The sequence below is a fragment of the Ranitomeya variabilis genome, chromosome 2 (assembly GCF_051348905.1).
Source record: "Ranitomeya variabilis isolate aRanVar5 chromosome 2, aRanVar5.hap1, whole genome shotgun sequence".
Lineage (NCBI taxonomy): Eukaryota > Metazoa > Chordata > Amphibia > Anura > Dendrobatidae > Ranitomeya > Ranitomeya variabilis.
The window spans coordinates 44,105,348-44,123,600 of record NC_135233.1 but is presented as its reverse complement, the minus strand read 5'-3'; the positions used below and the strand labels follow the sequence as shown (position 1 = coordinate 44,123,600).

The 18,253-nt window shown below is 40.2% G+C and overlaps 1 protein-coding gene across 1 annotated transcript in view; it reads right to left on the bottom strand.

The window, feature by feature from the left end:
- The window catches only part of PKDCC (protein kinase domain containing, cytoplasmic), an 86,295-nt gene that overhangs the window by 16,365 nt on the left and 51,677 nt on the right, over positions 1–18,253 (bottom strand). Inside the window, exons 4-5 of the mRNA XM_077282358.1 lie at positions 16,485–16,564; positions 14,878–14,985 (exon numbers count right to left, since the gene is read on the bottom strand). Of these exons, the coding sequence (XP_077138473.1) occupies positions 14,878–14,985; positions 16,485–16,564 (188 nt within the window). The remainder of the gene's footprint in view (positions 1–14,877; positions 14,986–16,484; positions 16,565–18,253) is intronic.

Genomic DNA, 18,253 nt, shown 5'->3' with positions numbered 1-18,253 from the left:
AGTGCCATCAGCTCAGAAAGGGCAGAAACAAATGGGATTGAGTTACATCCATCCATTGTTTGAAGAAGTCCGACCATAAGTGGTCTTGCTGGAAGTATTAAGTCCAAAGACCATACTTTCAATGTGGAAACAAGGCCATATGACTCAACTATACATGAAAGTAAATGAACTGGGGTGCAGAAAAATGGCAGCAGGCGCTCCGGACTGATGAGTCAAAATGTGAAATATTTAGCTGTAATAGAAGGTATTTTGTTGTAGAAGTGCTGGAAAGTAGTACTATAATGAGTGTCTGCAGGTAACAGTGAAGCATGGTGGAGGGTCGTTGCAAGTTTGGAGCTAAAATGAAGTTGGTGATTTGGTCAAAATTTATGGTGTCTTCGATGTTGAGATCATACTATACTCAATCAATACTCAATCAATACTCAATACTCAATCATGCAATACTGCAAACTTTTTTTTCAGCTGGACAGCGACCTCCGACAATGAAGATCTGTGGTTAGTTATTTATTATATATAGAATATCCTCCCTGCCGAGTTCCTTCAAAAACATTGTGCATGTTTACCGAGAAGAATGTATGCTTTGATGTTGTTTTGAAAGTAAAAGGTGGTCAGGTCACATCTAATATTGATTGGATTTAAAAGTCTCTTTTGTTCACTCACCTTGCATTTTGTTAATGACAACTGAAAAAAACTGTTACAAATAGTGTTGAGCATTCCGATACCGCAAGTATCTTGCGGGTATCGGAATTCCGATACCGAGATCCGATACTTTTGTGGTATCGGTATCGAAACAACATTAATGTGTAAAAGAAAGAATTAAAATAAAAAATATTGATATACTCACCTCTCCGACGCAGCCTGGACCTCACCGAGGGGACCGGCAGCGTTCTTTGCTTAAAATGCGCGCGTTTCCTTCCTCCCGTGACGTCACGGCTTGTGATTGGTTGCGTGCTGCCCATGTGGCCGCGACGCAACCAATCACAAGCAAGCCGTGACGTAATTTCAGGTCCTGAATGCAGAATTCTGCAATCAGGACCTGAAATTACGTCACGGCTTGCTTGTGATTGGTTGCGTGCCGCAACCAATCACAAGCCGGGATGTAATTTTAAAATGCGCGCGTTTCCTGCCTCCCGTGACGTCACGGCTTGTGATTGGTCGCGTCGCCCATGTGACCGCGACGCGACCAATCACAAGCCGGAACGTAATTTTAAAATCCTGAATGCCTAGAATTCGGCATTCAGGACCTGAAATTACGTCACGGCTTGCTGTGATTGGTCGCGTCGCGGCCACATGGGCGGCACGCGACCAATCACAAGCCGTGACGTCACGGGAGGAAGGAAACGCGTGCATTTTAAGCAAAGAACGCTGCCGGTTCCCTCGGTGAGGTCCAGGCTGCGTCGGAGAGGTGAGTATAGCAATATTTTTTATTTTAATTCTTTATTTTACACATTAATATGGATCCCAGGGCCTGAAGGAGAGTTTCCTCTCCTTCAGACCCTGGGAACCATCAGGAATACCGTCCTATACTTGAATCCCATTGACTTGTATTGGTATCGGGTATCGGCATCGGATTAGATCCGATACTTTGCCGGTATCGGCCGATACTTTCCGATACCGATACTTTCAAGTTTCGGACGGTATCGCTCAACACTAGTTACAAATGAAAATAATGTTTTTTAAAATATTCTTTCTTTGCAGCATTTTTTCACACCTACTTAAAACTTTTACACAGTGCTGTACGCGTCATGCAAAGAATTGCGCTGCTATTTTATATCATCACGCGTTAATACACTAGTATGCATTGCCCTGGTAAAATATGGCCCTATTAGAAGAGAGAAAACTTTGGTGGAGTCAATGATCAACACGCCCATTCAAATCAATGTGTCTGTGTTAAAAATATGCCATTCATGTGTTATCTGCGGGCTATATGTAATATGTAACATTTATGGTAAAATAGATGGTCCAACAAGCTGCAGCAAATGATGAAAAGCAGTTAGTTACTTCTTGGATGTAAGAAAACAGCAACAAACTTTATGAATGAGATTTTACTATCGGTAAAGGGAACCTGACAGATGATACATGCTGCCCAATCCACAAGCAGTATGTATCAGACACTGACTGTGCAATTTCATGTCAATCTCTGCAAGGAGAAACAATACTTTTTGGATAACGGTCTGACGCCTCTCACACAGCCAAACCAGATCTCCACTTTGCACTGACGAGGGGCAGTACCCCTGAAACACAGTGTCTACACATTGAGATTCTGGTTTGGCTATTATCCTAAGTCATGTGACAAGGCTCGTTAAAGGGTCAACATTGACTTGTAGGATCGCTACCTTCCAATAGGTGGCACTAGAGTTCTAGCTCTCTAAAGAGACAATTTGCATAATTAGCATATTACCCAGAGGAGCATTGCCGCTTTAAGTCTCCTCATCTCGGCATGCTTAGCATGTCGATCTCCGCAAGGAGAAACGATACTTTTGGGATAATGTGCAATTTCAGTAAGTTATGTCTGGCACTGAAAATCTGTAATGTTTCAGAGAAAAATATACTGTAAAAGCCGCACAGGAAACTAGTCGGATAGGCGGGTCCCTGGCCACCTATACCCGCCCACTCCACTTGAGTGACAGGTCTCTCCCTATACACGTCCATAACACAGTTAGCTTCTGATACATGCTGCTTGTAAATCTGGCACCAGAGATGTCAACCATCCAGAAATTCCAGGACAGTTTCTAAAAATAAGGCAATGTTTTGCTCTGTCTGTAAAAAAAATGTTTGTGGCGTTCGTGAGTTTTTTGAAGCTGAAGAAACTTCTACAGATTATGTTGACTACAGTTATCATCAATTTACAGTCAGAGAATTCAGCTTATGTCTTCAGAATTATCGGTTTTAGACATGCATCACTGAATCATAATAATTTATTATGGTTTTCCAATGTGTCCATAAAAAAATATTGTCTATCCCTGATTTTTTTTATAACCTGTCCAGAAAAAATAAAAAGTCACTGTACGGCACCATGTATCAACTTTCGGGTTCCCTTTATAAATGCTTTGACATATTGTGGTGAGATGTCAAAAGTTTTGATCAATCCCAGTTGATGGACAAAGGCTCCTCCCTTTAATGCAAAGATTGACTAAAGCAATCATAGACTCCTAGAATGTTAGAGTTGGAAGGGACCTCCAAGATCATCGTGTCCAACCCCCTGCTCAATGCAGGAGTCACTAAACCATCTCAGACAGATGTCTGTCCAGCTTCTGTTTGAAGACTTCCATTGAAGGAGAACTCGCCACCTCTCGTGGCCGCCTGTTCCACTCATTGATCACCCTCACTGTCGAAAAGTTTTTTTTTAATATCTTATGATATGGTATTTTGAAAGTTTGACAAGTTAGAGCTTGTTCACATGAAGTGTTTATGATTTGTGCATTTTTGTTTGCCGGAAAAAAAATGCATCATTTTACAGTATCATAAAGGTGAGAGCGATACCCTGATGCCATATTCCAAAAATATTGAAAAAAACATATCTTTACAACATTTTAAAAAAAAAAAATGTGGGAAAAGTTCAGATTAAAAGTATTGGGTGACCAATGGCAGTAGACATTTTTTGGAACAGACCACTTAGAACAGTGATCCCCAAATTCCAAATTGAGCCGCCCCCCCAAACTGATTTATGTTTTCAAGATTCCATCATTATTGCACAGGTGATGGAATTTTTATCAAGGCATCAGAAATTGCAACAGGTTCTCTCACATGTCCAATATTCAGGAAATCCTGAAAACGTGATCTGTTGGGGGCCCCTGAGGACTGGAGTTTGCGAAACACTGATTTAATCTTTCAACCTCAACAGTATAACAAACATAAGAAAATAGTAACATTTTAAATTCAATAAAACAACATATTAAAGAAATAATTTGATTTTTTTTTAATTTATGCACATTATTAATGTTATTATTAATAGTGGTATTTTATATGATGCATTACCTTAAACCACCCTGAACTATTTAGACTAATAAAACACTAAAGGTTATTACAATTCTTTGGTGAATAGCAGAAAGTTGTGGCTCAGAATTAGGACATTTTGCTCCTTTTTTCCTACCTAGAGAATCTTTACGACGTCTGTTTCTGCTTTTTATTCTGGAAGCAGAGCTGCAGCTAGGAAATGGTTGTAGATTAGATCAATATTTACCTTTTAATTTTGCCCTAAAGGCTTTCCAAATACCGTATAATTGTTTGATGCCAATTGCAAACTAATTGGAAACAAAAGTCTTGTATATTTAGACCTAGCAGCGTATGCTTCTTTTCAAGCGGCTTTGACTTGTGCCGTTGTCTATACAAATATTGGTATATATCAGTTCTGTTCACATTTTTTGCCATAATATTAGTAATAGATGCTATTGTTTTGCAAAGTTTAGATGGAGGGTGGCTAGTCTACATAAATGTTTAATACTATTATTAACTTAATATAAATATATATTTGATCAGTTATTTAAAGGGGTTGTACTGGATTAAAAAAAAGCCCTGCTTTATTTTCAGAAACTGTGCCAGCAGGGGCATACTGATCGTGGTCGACCGCGACCGGGCCGGTGCTCAAGGAGGTCCCCCTTACAACAGTGGCTATTGGATGGAAACCATTATGCCAGGATAGGGATCATTATACCAGAAAAGAGAGAGGTGTAAAGGATGGAGGACATTATGTCAAGAAAAAGACACAGATCAGGAAGGGGCCCAGGATGGAAGACATTATGCAAAGAAAGGGAGACTATATTAGAAAGGGGCCCAGGATGGAAGACATTATTCCCAGAAGGTGCTCAGAATGGGAGACATTATAAAAGAAAAATGCCCAGGATGGAGGACATTATAAATGGAAGGGGCCCAAAAAGGAAGACATTATACCAGGATGTGGATATTATACCAGGAAGGGGTAAAGAATAGGACACATTATACCTGGAAGGGGCCAGGATAGAAGACATTATATGACAAAAAGACACAAGATAGGCAACATTATATCTGAAAGGGGACCAGGATGCAGGACATTACATCAGAATGTGAGACATTATATCAGGAAGGTCCCAGATTGGAGGATATTGTTACAGGAAGGGGCCAGTATGGGGGACATTATTACAGGAAGAGACCCAGGATAGGGGACATTTTTATAAGATGGGGGAATTGTTACTTTGGGGGACAAAAACATATGTCTTCATAGAATCTTGAAGTCAGCAGGGGCCCATACATCTGATGAACATGCAGGTGGGGCCCAGGTCCAAATTTGCACGAGGCCCATCAGACTCTAGTCATGCCACTGCGTTCCAGGCAACCATTGGACAAGAATGTTGCTCTATTTTGGTGAAAAGTAAACCTTTAAGACCCCATGCATAGATATGAATTTTCCTATAACTAATCAGTCATCTGTCAAAATAATTATTGTTCACTCGTGAAATGAACTATTGTATGTCGATAGGCCCCAACACATTACAGACTACACTGGCCAATATTGGATTTTTTTAGGGAGTGATTAGAGGGGTTGGTCACTACTTTTTTTTTATTGATTATCTATCCTTAAGATGGGCCATCAATATCTGATCGATGGGTGTGCAACACTCAGCATTCTCACCAATCACCTGTCACTGGTGCCGACCAGAAGTTTTTGGATGCTGTACATTTCTATGGTGGCAGCCGTCAGGTCCTGCAGATCCACCGGCTATTTAAATGAATGAGGGGTGGATCTGTAGTACCCGAATGAGGACGCTATTGTTTTGATGGAGCTCTTGTCTTCTGGCAAATTCCGAGAGCCTCTGGCCACCACCGATGCAGGTAGCAGCTGATCGATGGGGATGCCGGGTGTCACTGAAATTACTTAGCTTCAAGGAGAAGGACTGATGTGTATAAAGCAATATAAAATTGCACTTTTTTCAATATCTTCACATATAAATAGTTTCTCACTAAATTCTTTTAGCTGTGATACATCTCAGCTCTGCATTTATGATTTGACATCTGGCTTGCTTGACATCTTGCCTTGTTAAAACATTCCAACTGCGGACTGGAAAAAATTCTTAAATATGAAAGAATCACATTCTATGTGCAGAATACAAGACAAATGTTTTGACAATTAACATTCTTTGCAAAAAAAAAACCCTGATATCTAAAATGTGATAAAGTACATTTTCTAAAAAAAAAAATTTGGTTAAAATAATTAAAAAAAAAACTTTCTTCAAGGCACAATAGGGGTAAGCTGAAGAAATTGTTATCACTGTTTTTGTAAACTTGGGGTACCGTCACACAGTGAAATTTCCATCGCTGCGACGGCACGATTCGTGACGTCGCAGCGTCGTATGAATATCGCTCCAGCGTCGTAGACTGCGGTCACACTTTGCAATCACGGCGCTGGAGCGATGCCGAAGTCCCCGGGTAACCAGGGTAAACATCGGGTTACTAAGCGCAGGGCCGCGCTTAGTAACCCGATGTTTACCCTGGTTACCAGCGTTAACGTAAAAAAAACAAACAGTACATACTCACATTCCGGTGTCTGTCCCCGGCGTTCTGCTTCTCTCCACTGTGTAAGCGCCATAGCCGGAAAGCAGAGCGGTGACGTCACCACGTCACCGCTGTGCTCGCTTTCCGGCCGGCAGGCGCTCACACAGTGCAGAGAAGCTGAGACGCCGGAGGACAGACACCGGAATGTGAGTATGTACTGTTTGTTTTTTTTACGTTAACGCTGGTAACCAGGGTAAACATCGGGTTACTAAGCGCGGCACTGCGCTTAGTTACCCGATGTTTACCCTGGTTACAAGCGAACACATCGCTGGATCGCTGTCACACATAACGATCCAGCGATGTCAGCGGGTGATCAAGCGACGAAAGAAAGTTCCAAACGATGTGCTACGACGTACGATTCTCAGCAGGGTCCCTGATCGCTGCTGCGTGTCAGACACTGCGATATCGTAACGATATCGCTAGAACGTCACGAATCGTGCCGTCGTAGCGATGGAAATTTCACTGTGTGACGGTACCCTTAAGCCCCACACTATCTTACCACTAATGATCAAGGCTTTGTCTCCCCAGAAAGGAAGCTTACTTAAATGAAGTCAATGGAATTTGAAGTCTTTCAGCAGTAAATCACATCATCAAAAGGTCAAAGTTCTGGTCAATTTCCAGACTAATGATGTTTAAAACAAATAAATACTTGCCTAATACAAGAAATGTAGTCATAAATTTAAGGGTGGCAAAACGTCAAACTGTTAACGTTCAACTGGCAAAGAAAAACAAGATGGAGAAGATCCAAAATTTGGACATGGAATTTTTGATTACTTCTTATTTAGAAATAAGATCACTTAAACTAAATGTCTTCGTTTGCAACATATTGTGTTATTGTTTTAATGTTTCATAATATTATTAAAAAATGAAGCGTCTTTACATACAGTTGTGAGTTTAATTTTTTACCGTTTTATGTCTATTGGTTCTATGCAGACCTATGTGTTCCCATGTTTACAAGCACATTAACCCTGTGTACGTTGATCCTGTAGTCAATTTGACATTTTTTGCAATTAAAATTAACAAGACGTTGGGGGCGAATTAAAGGAGTTAATTTTTTAGCTATGGGTCTAAGATCTTACAGGCAGGAGGTTGCTATCTACCTTTTTGTCCTGCCTAGCGTTGATCCTGTTGGCTCAGAGCAGTCTGTGACTGCCTCAACCATAGATTCTGCTGCTTCATTTGACTTCACATCAACAGAGCAGCTCTTCCTCTTCCGGAATGCTCTGTCAACAAGTCTTCCCTGTTGGCGTCATGGTGGTTGACAGCTGGCTCCCCGCAGTTAGGCAGCAGGAAGCCGGCTGTCAATCAGCATGACATCAGCAGAAACACCCCATCAGCAGAGTATAGAGGAAGAAAACAAACTGCTCTGTTGACATGACTTCACCGGAATCCGGAGGAGCGGTCCATGGCCCCTCTGTCTGTTAAATGTTAGCCTGAATATTCCTTTTAATGAAAATATGAATACAGGGCTAGATGGCACAGGATTACCATGGAGACCCAGAAATGTGCAGAGAAGTTGTAGACACAAGACAGTAGATTAAAATAAAAAGTCAAGTTGGCAACCCTGGGAGCAGGCTCAGCTTTGATATCACCTACTGAAATTGGTGAAACCCATATTATTTACTAAATATTGGGGTGTCATATCTGTCATTGTCATCCTGCCTCTGGTGATAAGGAGTCTGCTGAAAACTCTTCTGGTAAGGTCAGGGAGGACAAATTATCAGTGTGAAAATAACAAGATTGCTAATATTGACAGAAAACATTGACAGCAATATTTATAAAATACAAGGAATACGAAAACCTGGATATATACCAAGAAAAAACAATGGAGTACATGTCCATAAATATTTAAATACAATTTTATTAGGACACAAAATCACAAAATACAAATATTTACAATTTCAATCAAGACAATTGTCACTCATTCAGATTGAGACGAACCGGATAGCACAGACCAAAAAACTAGAGTGGGTCTCGAAAAACGCCATATATCACCATAAAGTGCATAGTGCAAGTATATAGGGGTATTATAACCGGGGGAGTAGTAAAAAGGTGGAGGACCATACATGAGCCCTGTACACAGACTCAAGGAGTGTCATAAGCGTAACCAAAAAGACCCCCCCAAGTTCTTACCCGTATGTTGGCGTCAGACAGAGGACAACACCGTTGCCCCAACGCGCGTTTCGCGTCGGCTTCGTCAGGGGGCGGTCAAATATGAAAACCTGTATAGGTCATTTTCTGATGACACATTCCCTTTAAGAATTTCTTAAAGGGAATGTGTCATCTTTCAATTCCCCATTCAGCACACAGGGTCTAAAGATGAGTGCCTTAACCCCTTAAATGTAATGTATGTGCTTCACATAAGTGCTGCCACAGACCTGTACTTTACTCAACCTTTGTTTTCTTTGGTTTAAATATAGAATTTACTCTAATGAGGATTTGTCTCTAAACCAAAAATGTCTTGTGACCTGATTTTCATTGTTTTAAATAGCTGGAATTACCCTCAATCTGATTTTAATCACTCTTAATGACCAGTTATTTCAGCCCCAGCAAACCTGACCGGATTTTACTACCAATTTTAGCTACCAACTGGAAGGAAGCCCGAAATCTTATTTTCTAGTCCTGCAGGTCATTGACCCTCGAAGCCATATTGCAAGCCATTTACTAACAGTTCACACTGTACTTGACTTTTTATAAAGCAACGTGAGTCCGTGAACTGTTCTTGTCATAACAAGGTTTTATCTCCTATCAGATGGTATAAAAAGATATCGATATGTCAGGGTTTATCTCTTACCATATTCCCAAGACTGTTCCAATTTTCCATAATGTACAGCTCAGAAATATCTCTTCAGTGCTTTACAGCATTATCTTCATGGTTCTTAAAGGGTGTTTTAATATATTAAAGTAACATCTTGTCTATTAACATGAATAAAGCCGGGCTACAATGACCAACACAGGCTATGAACATAGGTGGCACTGGTAGTGAAAGTAAATAGTCACAGTTTTCTAATTTCATACAACCCCTTTAAGATGGTCATGGTGGTCACCACAGAAAAAGGCAACATCCATTAGGGAAATGAGGGAATGATCATAAAACTGCAAGTTCATTGCGTAATGATTGTACATGTACTGAGACTTCCGTAAGGGGTCAAGCCTGTAGACCTGCTTTAAAAGGAATCGTAATAAAATAGCCAGGTTATGATAAAGCATCTATAGAATTAAATATTTTTGAGACTATCTACTAAAAAATTAATTTTTTATGCTGAATACTATCGCACACACAGAAGGTTGTAAATTCCTGTTTTCTGCAGGTCACTTTAAGCTTTGCTGTGTAGACGGGGATGCAATCAGCAGAGTCACTTCACTTTAATTAGTGAGTGGGTTCGTTTGACAGATAATAGCCTTATCGCACTATCAAAGGCTGAAAAATATCAACACTATATACACACAGATATGGCTTTTGATGCAGCCCCTTCATCACAGCCTCGTTTCTGAAGAAGGGCTGTAGTTTATCACTTCCTAGTGACTATATTAATCTATGAACACTTTTTTGCTCACTTTACCTTTATTTTACCAAAAGTGTCGGGGTCATGTTTTTTTGGTATTTACTAGTATATGAGTATTACATGCTTTCCAACTCTTCCTGCTCTTCCTGTTACTTCTTCTCCTCCACTTCCTGATCCTTCTTCTCCTCCTCCTACTTCCTTGCAGACTGTTCAGAACTTGTTATGACTGCCTAACCTCATTCACACAGGTAACGTACAAACTCAGAAGACAAATACCTGAATATGACAGGTAGGTCAGTCTAGGTAAAGCCCTTCTCTGACCCTGGTCTGTTCCTGCCTGACCGCAGTGGTTGGCACCCTAAGGTAACACAATGACGCCCCCACTAAACGGCGGCTTACCCTGAATGTCCCAGCACCTCCTAGGATCACTACAGTAACAGTTCCTTAAAGCGAACCTGTCAGCAGGATTTTGCTAAGTAAACTACAGGCATTGTCAGGTTGGCTTTGTTAGACTGATTAAATTATACCTGGAGGGAAGAAATCCGTCTTGTGGTTCTTGTGTAATCAGTGATAGAAGTTTTCAGTTAATGAGTTGTTTGTTCTCTGGGTTGGGACCATAGGCAGAGTCTTATCTTAGTGCTCTAGGACAGAGAAACCAAGGAAAGTCCTCCCTACATGCCACCCAGAAACAGAAACATGTTCTTCATCATAGAGATAGAGAGACAGACTGTTTGTGCTTTGGGTGGCCTGTGGGCAGGTCTTTTCTTGATTTCTTTGGCCTAGAGCACCAAAATAAGACTCTGCCTACAGTCCTGCCCTGGAGCAAGAGCATCTCATTAACTGAAAACTTCTAACACTGATTACACAAGAACCACAAGATGGATTTCTTCACCCCAGGTATCATTTTAATCAGTGTAACAATGCCAACCTGACAATGCTGTAGTTTACTTAGCAAAATTCTGCTGACAGGTTCACTTTACAGAATAAATAAATCCTACACAAAGCAACTGCAACCAACAAAAACTACAGCAAAGTGAATGAATCCAACAAAGTCTATCACCAGCAGGATCATCAGTAGGGTAAGGTATTTAGAGCTGCACCCAAAAGGTGATAGGACAGAAAAATAGAGTACATGAAAATCATCTGTTACCCAAAACCGACAGAAACAAAGACAACGGAACTAAAATACCCAAAGAAAAAGTGCATTAGTTGTGGTAGAGATACTGACCACATAATCAAGGGTTCGAATCTAGAACCATGACGCTCCTGTGACAGGTTTGGTGACATGCTTCTCCATCAACTGCCATTTTGATAAGAGGAGAGCTAACATGCAGGTGGTATATCACAATGGCGAAGAACCTGTAATACTTATATATTACAAAGTGCCATAAAATCTTGTCCCTTTTATTAAAAATAAGGATAAAGTGGACAATTCCTTTAAGCTCCTATTCATTTTATTTGCCATAAAGCACACATTTCCTTTGCAGATACATAAATATTATCCAAATTTCACATTGGTAAAGCAATATGAAATTTCTAAAATAATATAATAAAGTATAATAGAAATAAAACATTCCCGCGTCCCAGAAATAAAACTTATCATATTGTGCTGCTTGGCACCTCAATGTCTTTATTACAAAGGAAAAACTAACAATAGGCTCCTAATTCTCTCCCTTTGGATCGGCGGTTCCACAGATTTGCAGCCTTCCCAGTACAGTGCGCCAGAGCTGCTGCTGTAACAACGCTCCGAGTACATTAGAATTTAAAGCGCTATAAATGTTTTACAACTCAAACATTTTTAAAGCTTAAGACCTACATTTTTTTGTAACCCGATCAGGGTTCACCTTGTTAAACCTCGTTTTATGTGAACGCTGGGCTTCACATGCTGTTTCACTGGATTTTCAGAGTAATTGTTAATATCACTTTTCGCACTTGGTGTTGTTCAAAGAAATCACTTTTTTCCTATCGAAAACAGAGGGGTGACGCGTGAAGGGCAACTGCTCCACATGTTATACTGCTAGCTTTTATTTTTTTCCTTCTTCCTTTGGTATATGAGAAGAAAACACTAGAGGGAGGATAAATCAGCCTTTAAAAGGGACGTGTTCTCCTAAGTACAGGCCATTTAATTTCCTCTAATTAGATTTTTTTTGTAATTTTGACACACAGAAGGATAACTGGACCCCAATAAAAATTCTACAAAGGCCCACCCCTCTCTCCTATGTAATGCATAACACTAGGATCCTCAAATGAGAACCTTAAAGGGAACCTGTCACCTGAATTTGGCGGGATAGGTTTGCGGTCATGTGGGCGGGGTCTTCGGGTGTTTGATTCACCCTTTCCTTACCCGCTGGCTGCATGCTGGCCGCAATATTGGATTGAAGTTCATGCTGTGTCCTCTGTAGTACACGCCTGCGCAAGGCAAGATTTCAAGGGTCCTCTGCGGGTTCTCCCTGATAAATCTGCAGGGCAAAATCGCTGCGGTTATCCCTACAGATTTATCGCGGTTTGTCTTGCGGTTTCCGCTGCGGGTTTACTCCTGCACTTGTTTTACTATTGATGCTGCATATGCTGCATCAATAGTAAAAAAGATCTAATGTTAAAAATAATAAAAAAATGGTTATACTCACCCTCCGACATCCCGATCTCCTCGGCGCTGCACGTGGCGGTCCGGTTCCAAAGATACTATGCGAGAAGGACCTTCGTGACGTCACGGTCATGTGACCGCGACGTCATCGCAGGTCTTGCTCGCATAGCAACCCTGCGACCGGACGACCGCGTGCAGCGCTGAGAGGCGGGAAGACTCCGGGGCCATCAGAAGGTGAGTATATAATTATTTTTTATTTTAATTCTTTTTTTTTACACAAATATGGTTCCCAGGGCCTGGAGGAGAGTCTCCTCTCCTCCACCCCGGGTATCATCCTCACATGATCCGCTTACTTCCCGCATTGTGGGCATAGCCCCATGTGGGAAGTAAGCAGATCAGTGCATTCCTATGTGTGCAGAATCACGACAAAGAAGTGACATGCTGCAGATTGTAAACCGCTGCGTTCCCGCACGGTTTTTTTTTTCGCAGCATGTGCACAGCATTTTCAGTTTCCCATAGGTTTACATTGAACTGTAAACTCATGGTAAACTGCTGCGGATCCGCAGCTGCAGAAATGCTGCGGATCCGCAGCAAAATCCGCAACGTGTGCACATACCCTAACTGTCATTTCAGCAGAATGTCTGTCTCCGCCTCTAGCTCCTCCTCCTCCATAGAATGTTAAAAGCACCAACTGTCATCTCGTATCTCAGTAAGGGGAAAATCTGTCTTCACTGAATAGAGATTTTACCCATGAACTAAGAGTCAAAGATCAGTCCAGGAGGCGAAAGAAGCAGATTTCTCCTATAACATACATCACAGAGTTGCTTATTTTCACGTGTATGAAAGGAAGATAAAAACAATGGTCACACTTTAAGGTGGCTGCCATCTCCTATCTCAGTAATGTAAAAATTTGTCTTAATCAAAAACAGATTTTACCCCGAAATTTAGATTTTTAAAAATTAATGATCAGTCCTGGAGGACAAAAAAGCAGATTTCTCTGATAAATATATTGCAAAGTTTCTTATTTTCACATGTCTTAGAAGCAATAAAATAATGTGAGAAGTCTAAAAGTTAACTTTTACTAGTGTTTTTAAAAGGCCATACATAAAGACAACCATGTATAAAATGCCTTTGTATCTGTAGTGTTTCCAAATAAATGTATGTGTGTCTATGTGTATGGCCTTTAAAAAACACTAGTTAAAGTTAAAGGGGTTGTCTGGCCTTGGAGTACACTCTGTGACTGCAGATTGTGAATACTCACATCAATGAGCACTGTGAGGATTCTCCACAGCGATTTGCCTACTTCCAGCCACATAACAACTAGACGTGTCCGGCCTCATTCAATACGCTTGCATTGATCGAGGCTGCATACGTCTAGTTGGCCTGTGACCGCATATATGCAATTTGCTCAGTACACGCGATGTGAGGATTTACAAGCTTGCTGTCAGATAAAACGACTGCAGACTTGTACCCCAAGGCCGGACAACCCCTTACGTTTCAGACTTCTCACATTATTTGCTTGTTTCTAATAATCATTTTTTGACCAATTCCTAATTGGGACAGTGGTCATTTTGTATGCTTGTATATTTTCACATGTACTATTAACCCATTATCTACCAATGTCCTTTTTTTGGGACGCCTAATCTTTAGCTTCTAGCAACTAAGATTTTATAATTTTTATAATTAGGTCCAATTTTTTGTGTTGTGTTTGTAAAATGAATGTTTTCAAAATAGGAAATCATGTCATTGTCATTTTTAATTGAATATTGGGACGCCCTTTTCTGAAAAGTCCGTACTTGTAAAAATTTAGCAAAATATGGTTTTGATTCATTAGGACCCAAATCATTAAAAATCTGTCATTTAAAAAAAAATAAATAAAAAAATAAAAATGAAAATTGCTAATTTGGCAAGTAATGAATTAATTTATCAAATAAAAGTGAAAGTGACATTTATACAAGATCTGTAATCATGTGGACCTATCCTTTTAACACTCACTATATTCTCTACACATTTTTTTATAATTTATTTTATTTTTCACCATCCTTATTTTTTCTCATTGTGATAATTGTAATTATCTTTTAATTAAGCTGAATTTCCACCAGTGCGCCCATAATAAGCTGGATGGATACTTTCCTCCCGTCTGCCTGTACTATATAAACTCCCTACAATGGAATGTTTGTATTATGTCGCGGTGGCGGATGTAATGACACGCTGACGACAGCTTTCACTCGGCGGACAATGAAATGAGTAAATCCTTACCGGCTCTAGGTACGTATGTAACATTTGACAGATATAAGCCGCTCTTGTATAAGTAAAGGACCTTTTCGAACTGGGCGGCGGTTTCGTCAATGCCCCAGCGAAGTTCACCTGGAAAACACGGAAGAGAAGAGAAACAAATTTACATATATCTTCTATATTCACAGCATTCCATGTAATCAATCCCAATATATTCCTAGGGATTGATCTAATAATAATAATAATAATAATAATAATAAATGGAGGGGGGCAACATATTAGCAATGGGAATAGGCTAAATTATAGGTGTAAAATGTCTCTGGCATATTTATAAAAGGCTGCGCACCATATATAGGGTAAAAGAAATCCATCAGTGTGTGCGTTTTCTACATCAGCTGATGTACTTACTCTGAAAATCCAGATCAGAATGGCTGCATAATCCTGATATTCAGATGAGCATTTTAGAAGTCCGTAAAATGTTTACTTTAATATCAGTTAAAAAAAAAAAACTTTCAAAAAGCATTAAACAACCATTCTGATACGGATTTTTGTTGTGAGTACACTTGTATCATCAGGTCCAAGAAATCTTTTCAGAAGGTTATTCTGATGATTGCTTTCAGGAGCACATCATTTTCTTGTCTCCTGGCTTCATGCTTCCAGGGGGCGGTGCGCTCCTGATGGTTGACGGTTGGCGCAAGGGTCGTGGCTGGAACTATTCGAGCTCCACTGCTTGATGTAGAGGCAGTTTTCCTATGCAGCATCAGAGGAGTGCCAGGGCATTGAAGCTGGCTGGTTATGGTTATGGATATGTTTCCTATGCAGATAAAGAGCCTTCATAGGGAACTGTCCACTTCTGATAGACTGCAGAGGTGGCCGAATGAGCAGTAAACAATAGCAATAAAAATTCTTCTGTTCTTGAAGATTTTTAATCTATACAAACACTTTTTGCCTAATTACGATAAGGAGAAATAATGAATGTAGTTTGTTTTGTGACAGATCCGCTTTACAGTAGACCATCGTAATCTCAGAGGCCGACCCTGGTGATCAGCAGAAGCAAACAGTCACGACACTGGGGACATAGTCATTCACATATGATGGGGTGCACATGCTCAGCACTGTGTCCGTAGGGGTCCTGGAGATTAGACCCCCCATGGTGGATGCATTATTAACCTTATAATTGTACAGCTCATAATTAGAGATAAGTGAACCCAAACTATCCGGTGCTGAACTCCGAACACGGACTTCTCCAGGAAGTCCATTGTAGTGTTTGTAGTTCGGATGTGGAGAGAGATGGAGACCTTTTACAGCACTAAAGTTTGGTTCCCATTGACTTCTATGAGGTTCGGGGTTCATGTTCGGGTAGTGTTCTGGTACCTGAACCAAACATGGCACTAAAGTTTGGTCAAACCCGAATATCCCCGGGTCCGCTCACCCCTACTCACAATGTATGATGCCCCACACCATTAGACTCTACACTTGGCACAACAAACCGGGCTTCATTTTATTACTCCTTATGGGCTTTGCTATAAGGGGTGGGGTCCAAAGGCCGCTCGGCTACATAAGAAGACCCCAATATTATAAATGCCACCCTCCTAAATGTAACAATGCTTCCATCTCTGTCCAGCACCCACCTGTTGCATTCACTATCGCGTCCAGCAATGGCCTGAGAGAAGACGGTGCGCTGTGAGGGAGGAGGTAAGTGAAGAAAAACCTAAAAAAAATAAATAAAAATCCACATTTATTAATATAATAAAATTTATACAGATTTACAACTTACAGTTTAAGAGCTCACGATAAAATTCCAACAAGCAGTAAAAGGCTAAACTCTCCAGGAAACATGGTCCTATGTCATAACGAGAGAAGAAATACATAAGTGACCGTAACCCAGCAAAGCAAAACCAGGGCCGGCAGGACACAAAGCTGCCTTGTAATCACCTGTGAAGGCCCCATTAACACAGCCGCCCGCTCCGGAGCTTAGAGGATTGCGGCTATTTGGAGGGATGTCTGGTACTTGGAGAAAATTTATGGCCCTTGGATCACCAATGGAAGAATGGAAGACGTTTGTGGCTACTGGGACCAGAAATCTTGGAGAAGGATATGGAAATTATAAGCATACAAGTAAAACACATATAAATCCGGGAACAAGGGAGCAAAAATGGATGACTTTTCTGGAAAAAAAAAAAAAGATTTGGGGGTCAATTCATCATTGCTTTTTTTTCTGGATTACTAATAGTGATGCTTTTCATTTACGACTTATTCATTATTTAATTTACACCTTTTTAAAGGTAACTTTACTCGCTTTTGTCTATTTTTTGTTTGTTTTACATTTTTGGCAAAGTTTTGGTTATGAGATGCTTTAGCTTAGGACCGGGTGCATTCCGAATTTTACTCTCAATACAGTGGCTCCATCAAAGCTTAAAGGGGTATTCCTATCCCAATATGTAGTAGGTGTAATATTAATGTTAGAAAATACCTCCAATTAGAAATGTAGTATAGTTCTTCAGATTCGTTATTTCTTTTTCCAGGCATTGCAGGACCTTAGGTATCCATGGTTACGACCACTAGCAACTAGCTAAGAGTCACTCTATTAATGGTCATAACCATGGATACCTAAGGTCCTGTTTATTAGTTTATTTTATTGGATGTATTTGCTAATATTATTATTATTACACCTACTACATATTGGGATTGGATCTTGCAGATGAGAATACGCTTTTAAGCCCTGGAAAATGGCATTCAGATGTAAGCCATGATGTGTCCATTGACTGCCATATTGTAGGTGGAGTCACTCTATCAGACATAATTTTCGGACTTATTCACCTATTTCAGGTGGGCCCCATGACATCGCAGACTCAAATAGGGCAATATAGCCTAAAATGATGACTCCATCTGCGTTATTACAGTCAATGGCCCGTCGGCACATACGCCCAAATCCCATTTTCCAGATCTAAGCTCCGAAGGAGTCACTGACGTGACGATAAAACGCAATGTGAAAATAGCCTCATCCAAGAATGATTACCTATCTAAATGTAGCAAAATATGCAAACTAGTGGAGTATAAAAACTGACAATTTTTTTTATTTCAGCCGTTGGAGAATAATATGTGACATTGTGATGGTTATTAAAATGATCTTTTGATTTGAAAAGATGAAAAAAGTAATTACAAAATTTTTTTTTTTTTTGAGTTTTTGATATATTTGGTGCAAAATCCACTGATTATAAGAAAGACAAAAAAAATAACGTAAAAAATGCAAATAATGAATCTGGACCTTTTTATGAATTTAAAGGGATTTTGGTTAATTTGTGGAAGAAACCTCTTATCTGGCTGCTAAAATGTCAAAAAGTAACAGTTCTATTTTTCTCTTTCCCAGTGCAATCAGTGTTTGCCATTCAATGTCACC